Source organism: Chenopodium album, chromosome 14 (genome assembly GCF_948465745.1).
Source record: "Chenopodium album chromosome 14, dcCheAlbu1.1, whole genome shotgun sequence".
Taxonomy (NCBI): Eukaryota; Viridiplantae; Streptophyta; class Magnoliopsida; order Caryophyllales; family Amaranthaceae; genus Chenopodium; species Chenopodium album.
The window spans coordinates 41334031-41348479 of NC_137847.1; the positions used below are offsets into that span (position 1 = coordinate 41334031).

General features: G+C 34.9%; 1 protein-coding gene across 1 annotated transcript; it reads left to right on the top strand.

Moving 5' to 3' along the window:
- The first annotated feature begins 909 nt into the window (after positions 1 to 909).
- On the top strand, positions 910 to 6934 carry LOC145578067 (GDSL esterase/lipase At1g29670-like). Its single transcript, XM_081635465.1, has 5 exons — positions 910 to 1147; positions 3020 to 3144; positions 4477 to 4722; positions 5503 to 5740; positions 6539 to 6934. Exons 1-5 carry the CDS (start codon positions 910 to 912, stop codon positions 6757 to 6759), a joined length of 1068 nt encoding a protein of 355 aa, XP_081491591.1. The 3' UTR covers positions 6760 to 6934.
- The last annotated feature ends 7515 nt before the right edge of the window (positions 6935 to 14449 follow it).

Genomic DNA, 14449 nt, shown 5'->3' on the forward strand with positions numbered 1-14449 from the left:
TTCGAGGGAGACATTATTGTAACCTAAGAAACAAAAACCTAAAAAGAAAATAAAGATTGGGGCTTTCCACCGGTGAAATCTGATAAAAGCCCCTTCAAAATTGACAATGGAGGCTAGAGTTTAGGAGAGAGAAGAGATAGAGGAGCACGGTTTTGGCTTATTATAGTGAAGTGTTTATGTGTTGAAATTAAAATCCCTTTTGATTGAAGTTTTACTTCAAGTTAGGCCTCGGAAGATTTCCTCGTAAATATCAAATATTCACTTAAGAACTTCCTACAATTCACCCCCTCTTGTAGTAATTTGTCTCAACTAAAAAAATTTGTACTCTTTTGTAATTTTTGAGTTTTTAAAAGTGATATGTAAAGCATGTAATTTAAAAAATAAAACCCGTAAATCCTATTCAATTAATTAAGTAAATCCCATTAATTTAACATCGCAAAGGAAATAGCAATATGAATCCGAGTAGTAAATAAGAATCAGTTAGAATACATAGTTAAATAATAGATTAGTTAGATATTATAATAATGTTGAGCTTATTTAACAATTGCATGATTTATATTTATTATTTTATTGGAAAAGTTACTAACTATGCGATAATTATCTAAGGCAATGCAAATATAGAAAGAGGAGGATATACCATTAAAAAAATTAAACCCTTTAAATGTATGGTTATGCATGGCTTTTGTATATATAAGCCATCATCATATTAACAATAATAATACTAGCCTCTAATGGTTTGAATGCTTCTATATCCACTCATCTATACAATTAATATAAGCCATCCGATCAATAAGCACATTTTTTTGCTTAAAACAAAATTTCATATCCTAATTAAATTTTACTCCACTTTTTCATCGTTATTAATATATTTCATTACTTGATTCTCTCCATTGCTTCGCCATCCTAGAGATGTGGAGGTTTTCATCTTTCATTGTTCTCATATTGATTTCTATCACAAAGTTAGGGGCTCAGGCACATCCTCTAGTACCATGCTTCTTCATCTTTGGTGACTCGTTATCGGATCCCGGCAACAACAATCGTCTAAAGACAAAGGCCAAAGCCAACTATCGTCCATATGGCATTGATATCCCGGGTAGAAAACCTACCGGAAGGTTTTCCAATGGACTTACCGCCGTCGATGTAATTGGTTTGTGTTTCCTATATTTTAAAATTATTTTGGGATCATTGATAAGATTTGATCGAGTTAACTATATTAGTAAATTTTTCTTTCTTAACTCTAGATTTCTTCTTCTTGATATCTGACTAAAGTTGAAAAATAAAGTTATTTATTAATTTATTTTTTTTTAAAAGAATTTGAAAACTGAAGTTGCGGATAAGAAACTTTTCACTACAATAATGCATGTTTTATAGCATATGCTTAAGGTTCATGCTTCATGCATATCAAAAACAATATATATGGAAATATATTGATTCATATAATGAAAATATGAAATAGATAAATCAATGCTAATCTGGTAGGTGTAAGTCCATAAATAATAGGGTGGAGTAACAAAATCAATAAATTGCTCAAACTTTTCAATTTGGAAATAATGTTACACGTTAGAGTGATTTTAAATAAAGTAAAGAATGCTAACAAATTAAAGAGGGGATAAATTAAATAAATAAAAACATAAAATGTCTAAGAGGTCTTTTATTTTTCTTTTTTTTTTTTGGTGTGCAAGTTCTACTTTTTCACAAAAACTATTAATAGTATTTTTTTTTTTTTTTTTGGGGTTAAATTCACGATTATAGGTTTTGGTGTGACATTATGTTGATGCAAATTTGTGCATAAAATACTATATGTGATTCTCGTAGCATTCATAATTTTTTTTTTATATAAAAAAGGCTTGTCATGTGTAATACTTCCTCCATTCTAATAATATTGCAACAAGGATGAAATCATGCTTTTTAAAGCACCGATACGTTAAATATCTAGAATGGTATAAATATAAAAATTATATAAAATTAATATTGTAAAAAAAATTTATATGACGAATCTAATAAAATTTCACATGGCTATATTTTGCTTAATGTATACATCATATTATTTGGTCAAACAGGAGTAATGAACAGTTCAAGAGTCCAATTGTTGCAATATTATTGGAACGAAGAAGCTAATAATTTAGCTTGATGGCATCTATGATTGTTTGCATGCATTATAATATAAATATTTTAGCTTTTACACAAATGCATTTCATGAAATAACAAAATGAGAATGAGTACGAAAACAATATAGCCTATTTATGTTATGAATAAACATTATTCAACAAAAACATAAAATGGTCAGACCCTAACATAAGTTAAATCCAAAATCACTAACTCAAACCTAACACAATTGACTTATCTTGATTAGTCAAGCCACTTCCCACGCTTCATATAAAAATATAATACGTAACAAGAATTACACTTTTTTTACGACCTAAGCACTGATTTTGAATGTTTAATTTCTAAGCTTCTTTGGATTTATTTCCTCATGTCTTTCTTATTTGGCATAAAAAATTACAAATCCTACTTTGGATTGTTTTGGTTTGGTTAATATACATCATTGTACTGCTTTTAGGTGAAACCACTCAATTTTTTAATTGTAAATGATGAGCAAATATAAACATTTTATAACCAATAATAACGTATATAAGAACTCAAAGGATAAATTCTAATCCAATCAAATGATTGAGCAACTATTGCTATAAGTTGATGAATATTAAATTGATCGAATTGTACTATTATACAAATAAAATATAAAATTATCACTTTCTAAATAGAAATACAGTGTTACAAGAACTTCATTTTATTTTGATAGATTATTAATGACGAACAAAAAAATATATAACATTTGCAATTTAATCATCCCTATAATAAAAAGCATCCATTTTAATTTTAATGAATATACCACAATTACATATATATAGATCTTGATATATAGCTATTTTTAATTATATTTTGCATACTGTAATAAAATGAGTGAGGTTGATTAAATATCCCATTTAACTTCCTTGTTACATATTTTAATTTCTTCCAGCCGAGCGATTAGGATTCCATCGTCGCATTCCACCTTTTAGCTCAACAAAGGGTCATGATATACTCAAGGGTGTTAATTATGCATCTGGTGCAGCTGGTATACGTCCGGAAACTAGTCAACATTTGGTACTTTCTAATTATTTCCCTTCCTTGTTAGAATAACATATGTGCAATGTGTCACGGAATCATGGATATCATCTAGTTTAGTTAATATAATCTCTTTTACAGATTGAGAAGAGATCATTGTTAAATGTTATAGATTATACATGGACTTTTACTAATTGGATAAAAAATGGCAGTTTGATAAAGAGTTGAGATCAATTATGACTACACCTTGACTTTTTTTGTATTTCTAGCCTTAGCTTATAGTGAAAACGTTTAATAATTATGTATTCTTTTTCTTAATATTAACATGTAATGAAAATTTAGACGATGTGTTGGTGCAAAAATGCAACAAGTAAATTATACTCTTGCTAGTATAACTTATATTAGGGGTATATCCTTAAAAAAACTACCGACCATTGAATTGGAAGCCTTGCTAGTGAACGAGCAATTTATAATCACCGACACAAATTACAATTAGGAAACTTTTTAGAGAAACATACGATTTTTTAAATTATGAGAAGGAAAGATTACCCCCATGATTAATCCCAACCGAACTAATCTAGGCTGCTAAGCCTAGAATGCTACGAACTAAAGACCGAGCAAGTGAAAGTATATTGTAAATGTAAATGCCGAGAAAGTGAAAGTATATTGTAAATGTTTGATTTGATGTCCTTGAATTTTGTTGCTTCGTTTGGCTTTTATAGAGGTCTTAGGCGATACTTACCCGATCATGAATTGCTAGTTTTCCTTATGACTATTATCTCTTCTTTGGCGCTTCTTCTCTCTTTATGAATGCATTTGATTAGGCTTCTTTCATTCTAAATTCGTTGATGTCGTTGTTCTAGGCCGGCCTCCATGACTTCTATCTTTATTTTAAGCCAATGGGTCGTTGGGCTTATATATTGATCCATTATTCTAGTCCATATTCCCTTGGAATTTGGGTCTAGACCCTAAAAGAAACAAAGTAATGAACGAGTCTAGCACGAGGTTAATATTTTATTTATTTTTTAGAGTGAGGGATAGCTCATGTGATTAGAACTTGCCTTTTGATTTCAGGAGATCCTGTGATCGATTATCACCCCACCCTTGTAGCTCTCATCGTTAAACTAAACATGACTTAAAACTTTTCTTCCGATTTCAAGAGATCCTGTAATCGATTATCACCCCATCCTTGTAACTCTCATCGTTAAACTAAAGATGACTTTAATATATATATATATATATATATATATATATATATATATATATATATATTGAAGGAGACTTTAATATATACTTAACTTTGCTAAAATATATTTATTATTTTTGGGAAAGAGTTCTTTTTTTCTAATAGTTACAATTTTCCTTGGTTAGGGTGATATAGTTAGCTTTGACAAGCAACTTAGAAGTCATCAAAAGCTCATCTCAAGATTGAATACCAAGTTAAATGGATCAACCCAAGCTCAAGCTCATCTAAAAAAATGCTTGTACACAACCATCATAGGCAGCAATGACTACATCAACAACTACTTCATGCCAGAACATTACTCAACTGGTCGAAATTACACCTATGATAGTTATGCTAATTCCCTCATTAGTTTATACCGACGAAATCTACAGGTACGTAATTGTTATACTTGTTACTTAAATTAATATTCGTGTTGCTACATATACTTAAAGAGGTATTGGTTAAAGGTATATGTTAAATCAACAAAACAAAAGTGTCAAAACCATGGCTTTGTTTGTTAACAGAAGGAGCATAAGTTTGAATTGCTACAAAAAGTAACATCGTGTTATTTTATTTTAGGAAAATTTGAAAAATATCACCATTTATTATTGTCATTTTGTACAATACCACCTCAAGTATTTTTATTGTATCTTACCATCTAGTTTTATCAAAAACACCAAAGACTACCGCCACTTTTGCCTGACTCCCCTTTATAACGTCACAATGGGTCCCACTACCAATTATTCCTCACTTTTCCCTCGATTCTCACCTCTGTTCTTCCTTTTTCTTCCTCTTTGTCTAATTTTAATATCAATTTGCAAATCAAATAGGCGTTATTTATGGTATTATTCGCTAATTTGTTCTTCAAGCCAAACGACAATGCAAAATCGAGGGTATAATTGGTTAATTAGGATGATTAGGGAAGAAGAAAGGTGAAATTTGAAGGATAGTTGGTTACTGGGACCCACCGTGACGGCATATAGGGGAGTCAGACAAAAATGGTGGTAGTTTTTAGTGTTTTTGATAAAACTAAGTGGTAAAATACACTAAAAAAAACTTGAGGTGGTATTGTACAAAATGACAACAATAGATTGTGGTATTTTTAAAATTTTCCTATTTATTGAAGTGGTTGTATTATTCTTTTATTAACTAATATTGTTTTGATCTTGAAGTCTTTGTATAAAAATGGAGCAAGGAAAGTTGTGGTGTTCGGGCTAGGACTTGTAGGGTGCACCTTGGGTCAAGTAATTAAAAATCGGCCACATAGTCTTTGTGTTGATAATGTCAACATTGCTGTTTCATTGATGAATGACAAACTAAAGGCGCTTGTAGCCGAGCTCAACCGCAAAAACCGTGATGCTAAATTTACATACATAAATCTTCAAGGAATGGTCATCGGTCCACAAAATGGTTTGTTTCTAACTAAACTCAATTGTAGCATAAAATTCTATTGGTCATGTTTAAGTTATACTTGAAAAGTTTGTCATTTTGTCAAAATCAACCTTTTAAAATTGATCGATTTTTTGTAAGAAGCCACTTAAATAAACAAATTCTAAGACAAGACTTGAGTTTACACTTGATTTTTTTACGAAAGACCAACTATAGCCAAATTCCAACCTTTAACTCACAATTTTCAGCATCGACTTCTCTCTACCAACATTTTCTTATGATCATGTTTGCTTCACCACTGTTAGTTTTTTTTTTTTTTTTTAGAAATAACTACCAACTATTCTTCTCATTTTAGTAATAACCACCTACATTTAAAAAAAAAAAAATAGTAATAACCACCTACAATTTAATAAATTATGTTCCTAATTATGTGTTTTATTTGAATAATTTGGATTTGTAATTAAGAAACCGAAGAACATCGGGTAGATAAACAAAAAAATCAAAAAAAATTCGTCGGTATGGTGGGGCCTAGTGGCCTACAATAAGAATAGTATGTGGTTATTTTCAAAAAAATTCCCATTGTTATTTTAAATTGCAACAAAAGGGTATTTTTTTATGAGACAAAATATTTCTTTGTTGCAATTAAAAATAAATAGAGGTAGTATTTCTTGTTTCTAGCTTTAATAATACCTTCTACATCATAATTACCTTTTGTGACATTTTTAATGAAAGAAGCAGTAAACAATACATCTATATCAAGTCTCACAAGTAATTTTATAGCTTATATTATTATTGACATTTTCTATGTCCAACTTGTAGGAATCACGGTGTTAAATCGCCCATGTTGCCAATTAAGGGAAGATTTTCAGTGCAAAGCATCTTCAACAATATGCAGCCATAGGAATACATATTATTTTTGGGATGGGTATCATCCTACTGAAGCTGTGCATAAAATTGTAGGTTCAAGAGCTTTCAAGTCCAAAAACCCTAATGAAGCTTACCCCTTTGACATCCTAACCCTAGTTAAACAAAAGCTTTAATAAAAGAGGGTTTTGTAGTTAGCTAGTGTTGTTAGCTTCTGTTGTGATTTTTTTTTTTTTTTTTTTTTTTTTGGGGGGACAATTAGATAGAAGTTCGTTGTTTGAATTGTTCCCAATAATCATTTGAAGATTCATGGAGCAATTTTTGTAACTCACAAACTTTTTTTCCAATGAACTCTATCATAAATATAGGAAACAATTTTTCAAACAATGCTCTTTATAGCTGTTCTTACTTTGTTACTGATCAATATAGAGTTTCTAGATGACAAGTATAACAAATCTCTAGCAACATCATATATCATGTAGCGTGTATTAAAAAACCAAAATTAAGATGTCCTCAACTTCTATCCTTTAATCTTTTGACCAAAACAATAATATTTTCACTTGTAAACTCATGGAACTTAGGAGGCATATTACGAAAATTATATTTCAAAGATTTTAAAATATTTAGTACAAACAACTTTAAGGGGATTAAGTGATTAACAACAAATAAAGAGTACTAGTAGCAGAGTGTTGGATAATAAATTGAAAAATATATGTAAATTTTCTAACAAAATTAAAATAATGTATGTAGCTTCACTAACTAAATATTAGTTACATCAAGCAACAAAACAAAACATATAATCAAGTGATAAAACTAACTACTTTTCCTTACGTACAATGTGTGACTGTGTGTTGTAATACACACAGGTAAATATTGAGATATATTTTGTGACCATATTTTATAGCTAGAATATATTTTGGTTATCTTTTGTTAGTTTTCTAATTCTATCTGATTAGGGTAAACTTGTATTATATATTTGCCATGGCAGCTATCAATGAGAATCAAGCCATTATGTTCATTCAATTTAGCAAACTGTTATCGTATTCAATTCTATCCCCCTTCTCTTCCTTGAGTATTAGCTGCACTTTCAACATCACTGCGTAATTATTGTTCCTGGTCAAAGATAGCCTTGGTTCATTCCACATATATAAGCTACTACTCCCTCCGTCCGGGCCGTCCCACAATATATTTACTATTTTCCTATTTTGGAGACCCAAAATGTTGTTTATGACCCTTATTTTTTTTAACTTTATTCATATTACTTTCTAAAGTACCCATAAATCTTGCACATGCCTTGTATTTTTTTGCACTTTCTCTCACTAACTTTTGTCTAATTGTACTTTTCACTTTTTTAATGTACTTTATCTTTTTCTCCTCACATTTCTTAAATACCGTGAAAAAATACAAACATGAATTATATAATGGGATGGAGGGAGTATGTATTTTCTCACTAGAAGGTAATTCATGCACAAATTTTGCTCGGTTAAGCTATATTTCCATGAATGATTGCTCTCATGACATGCTTATATGTATTATTCTAGATATTTAATTACCATGCCAAGACACCCTAGTTTATGTATATTGATAGTAAGCATAAACTTTCCATCAAGGATCCTATACCCATCATTGAGGCTTTATGTATGTCCTTGAATCATGTAAGAAGGTAACAATTACCTTCTAGTATTGTTAGAATTGAATTAGGGTCCGTTCACATTTAGTGAACTGAACTAAAATGAATTGATTGGAGCTAAACTTGATAGATATTTTATTTAGGATAATATTTGTCGCAGATTAGGATATATTTTGTATGTTTATCGTAACTAGGTTTCCTAACGTGATTAGGCCTAGCATTGTAAACTCTATATATTTTGATCAATGGTACACACTCGAGATTGAGGAGTTTTCCCGAAATCTAACATGGTATCACAGCCTAGGTTTTAGATCTCAAATTTTTTATTTTTTTCCAAAATCTTATTTTTGGTTTTTACTGTTTTATTGGGACCTTGACCATCACTTTTCCGCATATTTCCCCTGTTTTTTAGACCTCTGTTTTCTTTTTCCAGATTTCGGTTTCGAAATTCATATATTTCGTGATACTTTGCTCCCTGCCTTATTGAGCTACCTATGGCGAAGAAAGATGAGTCCCCTACTCCGCCACCTCCTCCACCTTCTAATGAGTTCCATCCGGCGCTCACCGTCACCAACATCAAGAACGCCATTCCCCTAACTTTAGACTTTGAGAAAGTCCAATATTCCAATTGGGTGGAGTTGTTTGAAAACCACATGGTTGCATACGATGTCTTACATCACATTGATTCTAAGGTGCCTCGACCCTCTAATGTCACCGATACCTTGTGGAATCGCTTGGACGCTATCGTAAAACAGTGGATTTATGGCACCATATCCACTGACCTTCTTCAAACAATCCTTGTTCGCAAGTCTAGGGCTCAACAAACATGGGATCGTCTCAAGGACATATTCCAAGACAATAAGAGCACGAGGGCGGTGTTTCTTGAAACTCAACTCAATGCACTCCATCTGGATTCCTTCCCGAATGTGACTGCTTACTGCCAACAATTAAAGAGTATTGCCGATCAACTTGCAAACGTCGATCAACCAATTTCTGATCAGAAATTAGTACTTCGTATGGTTGCCGGACTCAATAAAACCGACTATGACACGGTTGCAACAATGATCGCGCAAATCGACCCTTTGCCTTCCTTTAATAACGCCCGTTCAAGGCTTCTCCTAGAGGAGTCTCGCCGGAACAACGACACCACTACTCCGCCTTCTTCGTTTGTTGCACAGCAGCAACAATCTGCTTCTGCCGACAACTCGCAACAACAACAGCCGCCTGCTGGCGGTGGGCGCGGCGGCGGTGCAGGGCGCGGCAAGGCCGGGGGGAAAGGTGGTCGTGGCAAAGGCCGTGGGCAAGGCCGTGGTGGCCAAGGCCGTGGCTCTCAACAACAGCAACAATAACAGGCCACGACTCAACCCCAACAAGCTTCTGGGCCAATTAATCAGACTTGGGCCCAAGGACAACAACCTGCTTGGCCTCAGTGGGCTATTCCTCCAGCCCCATTCCCTACCATGGGCCAGTACCAGCAGCGGCCCAATTTTCAAGGACCACAACAACAAGAATATTACATTGGAGCACCGATGTATGGTCCACCGATGACACCAACGGAGTTTGCCAGTGCTTACTCATCACCAAGGCAATCTACACCGGATAACGGATGGTATATGGATTCGGGAGCTACCACTCATATGACTCACAATTCCGGTAATCTTCGTCCCCTGTTTAATTTAAGCACAAATAATCATATTTTAGTTGGTAACGGTCATCGCATTCCAATTACTGGTTATGGTCATACTAATCTCCCTAACAAACTTGCACTTAGAGATGTACTCCTTGCCCCTCAAATCATTAAGAACTTAATTTCAGTCCGTAAATTTACATCTGATAATTCGGTTTCCATTGAATTTGACCCTAATGGTTTTTCTGTGAAGGACCTTCGAACGGGGAGGGTAGTCACCAGATGCAATAGTTCGAGAGATCTCTATCCTATCACCACCAATGATCCAAGTACTTGTCTTGCCACGTCTCTCACCACAGTCGCTCCTACCACTTGGCACAACCGTCTAGGACACCCGGAGCACCCTCTTTAAGCTTTCTTAGGAGTAATAATTTTATTAATTGTAATAAGGAGCATGACTCCAATTTTTGCAATTCATGTCAATTAGGGAAACATGTTAGACTTCCTTTCTATTCTTCGAATAGTAATACTTATTGTGCTTTCGATATTGTTCATGCCGATTTGTGGACATCTCCTATTCGTAGTAGTAATGGTCACAAATATTATTTGGTTCTTTTAGATGATTTTACTCATTATGTTTGGGCAATTCCTTTAGCTTCTAAATCTCAAGCCTACCAAAGTTTTCTCACTTTCCGACAATATGTTTTAACTCAATTTGAAAGACCCATTAAATCCTTTCAAAGTGATCATGGTCGTGAATTCGACAATGACCCGTTTAAAAAATTTTGTCTAGATAACGGTATGGTTTTTAGATTCTCTTGTCCTCACACTTCTTCACAAAATGGTAAAGTCGAACGTATGATTCGAACCATAAACAATATCAAACGCACTTTACTTTTTCATGCCTCCTTGCCACCCAATTATTGGGCACATGCTTTAGAGACCGCTACATATTTATTAAATATTTGCCTACCAAGTCCTTAAAGAACTTGACCCAGGCTCAAGCTCTCTTTTGCACTAACCCCTCTTATGATCACCTTCGGGTTTTTGGGTGTCTTTGTTTCCCAAATTTGACCGCCATTACTCCTCATAAGTTAGCCCCTAAATCCACTCCTTGTGTTTTCTTAGGGTACCCCTCCAATCACCATGGTTACAAGTGCCTTGATCTCTCGACCAATAAAATCATTTTATCTAGACATGTGGTATTTGATGAGTCCACTTTTCCTTACAAAAATTTAGCCAAATTTAAACTTTCGGACTACAATTTTTTGGGAATTGATGATACCACTCCCTTGCTCACACACCCATATCTACGAAATAAACTTACTAGCCCACATGCTACCCCTCCTTTTCAGCAGGCCCAAACCCCAAGCCCAGCTAATTCCCCTTTTCAGCTGGCCCACCCCGCCTCTCCACAAACTGGGCCAGTGCTTGCTGGTTTACCAGCGGGCCAACCAGCAGTCCAGTCCCTTCCGCAGCCCACCTGCGGGTCACCCATCCTAGCCACAGCTTTTCCGCGGACCCCGCTGCCACCTACAAGCCCACCTCTGCCACCTTACTCACCGCCCCCTATACGCGACGTCCCACCATTGCAGCCCACTCGGCCACCACCCCCCTCTCCCCGAGTCACCCGTAGTCAACGGGGCATTTTTAAGCCAAACCCGAAATATTGTAACCTCACCGTTCAAAACTCGGGTCCACCTCACTCTAAATCTCCTCTTCCAAAATCATATAAACAAGCTTTAAATGACCAAAATTGGAATGCGGCGATGAATGATGAGTACAGTGCTTTAATTAAAACAGGGACATGGGAATTGGTGCCTAGGCCTACGGGGGTGAATATTGTTAATTATATGTGGCTATTTAAGCATAAATACAAGTCTAATGGTGACCTTGAAAGGCACAAAGCTCGTCTTGTATGTGATGGCAGGTCGCAGGAAGTTGGTGTAGATTGTGATGAGACTTTCAGTCCGGTAGTTAAACCGGCCACTATTCGCACTGTTCTCAGTTTAGCTTTGGCTAAAAAGTGGTCGATACATCAACTAGATGTCAAAAATGCCTTTTTACATGGTGATTTGCAGGAAACTGTTTATATGCATCAACCTCCGGGTTTTGTTGATCGGAGGGCTCCTACTCATGTTTGTCGGCTCCGCAGGGCTCTCTATGGTTTGAAACAAGCTCCCAGAGCTTGGTACCAACGCTTTGCAAATTTTCTTGTTAAATTGGGTTTTTTCATTTCCAAGAGTGAGAACTCTCTGTTTACTTTCCGGCAGGGAGATGATATGGCATATTTGCTCTTATATGTTGATGATATTATTTTAGCTACCTCATCTGACAGGTTGCGTACAGGAATTATTTCTCAGTTGCAAACTAAGTTTCCTATGACTGATTTGGGTCCTTTGAGTTATTTTTTAGGGATTGCGGTAACCCGCAAACCCTCTTATATGCTACTTTCACAGGAAAAGTATGCACAGGAGATTTTAGAGCGTGCAGGTATGGCCTCTTGTAAGCCTGCAGCTACTCCAGTTGACACTAACTCCAAACTTAGTGCAGATGCAGGACCGCCTTTTCGGGATCCTACATTGTACCGCAGTTTAGTAGGTGCTCTTCAGTATCTCACATTCACCAGATATTTCTTATGCGATACAACAGGTGTGTCTATTTATGCATGATCCCCGGGAACCTCATTATGAGGCTTTGAAACGCATTCTGCGTTATGTTCAGGGTACCATTGATCACGGCTTACATTTATATCCTACTGTTTCACATCGATTGATTACTTACACTGACGCTGACTGGGGAGGTTGTCCCGATACCTGGCGTTCTACCTCGGGCTATTGTTGTTTCCTTGGGGACAACCTCGTGTCTTGGTCATCTAAGCGTCAACATACTTTGTCTAAGTCGAGTGCAGAAGCAGAATATCGAGACGTCGCAAATGTTGTCTCTGAGGCATGTTGGCTTCGTAATTTATTACTTGAGTTACATTGTCCTCTACGGCAGGCTACTATATTTTATTGTGATAATGTCAGTGCTATCTACCTTTCTGGCAACCCGATACAACACCAACGCACCAAACATGTGGAGATGGATATTCATTTTGTTCGAGAAAAGGTTGCTTTGGGGGAAGTACGGGTTCTGCATGTTCCTACTAGATATCAGTTTGCAGACATTTTCACTAAAGGCCTACCACGAGATTTATTTCTGGAATTTAGGTCCAGTCTTAGCGTACGACCTCCTCCCGCTACGACTGCGGGGGTGTGATAGATATTATATTTAGGATAATATTTGTCGCAGATTAGGATATATTTTGTATATTTTGTATGTTTATCGTAACTAGGTTTCCTAACGTGATTAGGCTTAGCATTGTAAACTCTATATATTTTGATCAATGGTACACACTCGAGATTGAGGAGTTTTCCCGAAATCTAACAAAACTGACTGAAATCAAGCTGAAGTGAACAGGCCCTTAGCCTAATTTTGTTCATTCCTAATTTTTATTTTTGGTTAAGTGGGGCCCACACAGCCCATCCTAGGAGGAAACTGTGGGTGGGAATGCCCAGGGATGTACTCAATCCCGGTCGAGACCACGGAACATGAGTGTAGCTCCACTAAGCTATTCACTCGCTGCACGTTCATTCCTGATATAGCATTTAAGTTTTCAACTAATTTTTTTGACAGTGGATTTGATCGCCTTATTGAACATATATACTCCATGTTGATTGAGGTCCAACCTTTGTAAGCCGGATAAGTGAACAGTGTGTGAATCAAAGTGTAAAAGCTAAAAAAAAAGCGATTTCTCGTAACCTTAAAAATGCAACTTTTAAGTTTTCATAAATTCATTCCTTTATTAATCTGATTTCATAAACTCAAAAATTCATAAATTCTGAACGAATGAATTCGAAAGTAATTTGGTTGATTTATGTGGAATATAATTTAGCTGTATATTTCGTGTCTCGTGGTTTTTCTTAATAAGACTCATTTTGAATTTTAATTAGAGAGGGAGGGGATGAATAATTAAGGAAAATTATAAAGGTACATTTTCATTTTTTGCTAAGTTCCCCTTGCCAAGATTTAGTTTCTAACCAATTAACGTGAATAATTTCATTTGGAAGACAAATAAGTTAGCAAGGATTATTTTGTTAAAAAAGAAGAAAAAAAGGGGTACTACTCCAATCATTCAACACAGTTAAATTTCGGGGGCTTCTATTGAGAATTTTTTTTAAAAAAATTATTTTGTATCTGAGACAATGAAACTATAAACCGGCGTTCACATACAAAAACAAAATGGTGCTTTATGTGTGGCACATTGTGTGGCCGGCTGACACACCAAAACATTGATTAGGCAACCCGGCCTTAACTGATTAAGTAATTTTTGACCAAGTAACTCTTGACTGAGTATCCTATAACCAAGCAAGTAATCCTGATTAATTAACCCCGGCCACACCTTCGTCGTGTTATTAACAAGTAGATATTTGTTATACCATAAACTTCTTACAAATTTTTAAAGAGTATAATAAATAAAACCTCCAACCAATATAATATACCTACCAAATTTATTATTTTGGCCCCATTTTTTTTTTTTTTTTTTTTTTTTTTTTTTTTTTTTTTT

Bases quoted from the DNA above. Each gene is read 5' to 3' on its own strand.
- LOC145578067 (XM_081635465.1), top strand. From the start codon at position 910: ATGTGGAGGTTTTCATCTTTCATTGTTCTCATATTGATTTCTATCACA. The intron at 1,148-3,019 runs GTTTGTGTTTCC...AATTTCTTCCAG, and splicing joins TACCGCCGTCGATGTAATTG to CCGAGCGATTAGGATTCCAT. The intron at 5,741-6,538 runs GTTTGTTTCTAA...TCCAACTTGTAG, and splicing joins GGTCATCGGTCCACAAAATG to GAATCACGGTGTTAAATCGC.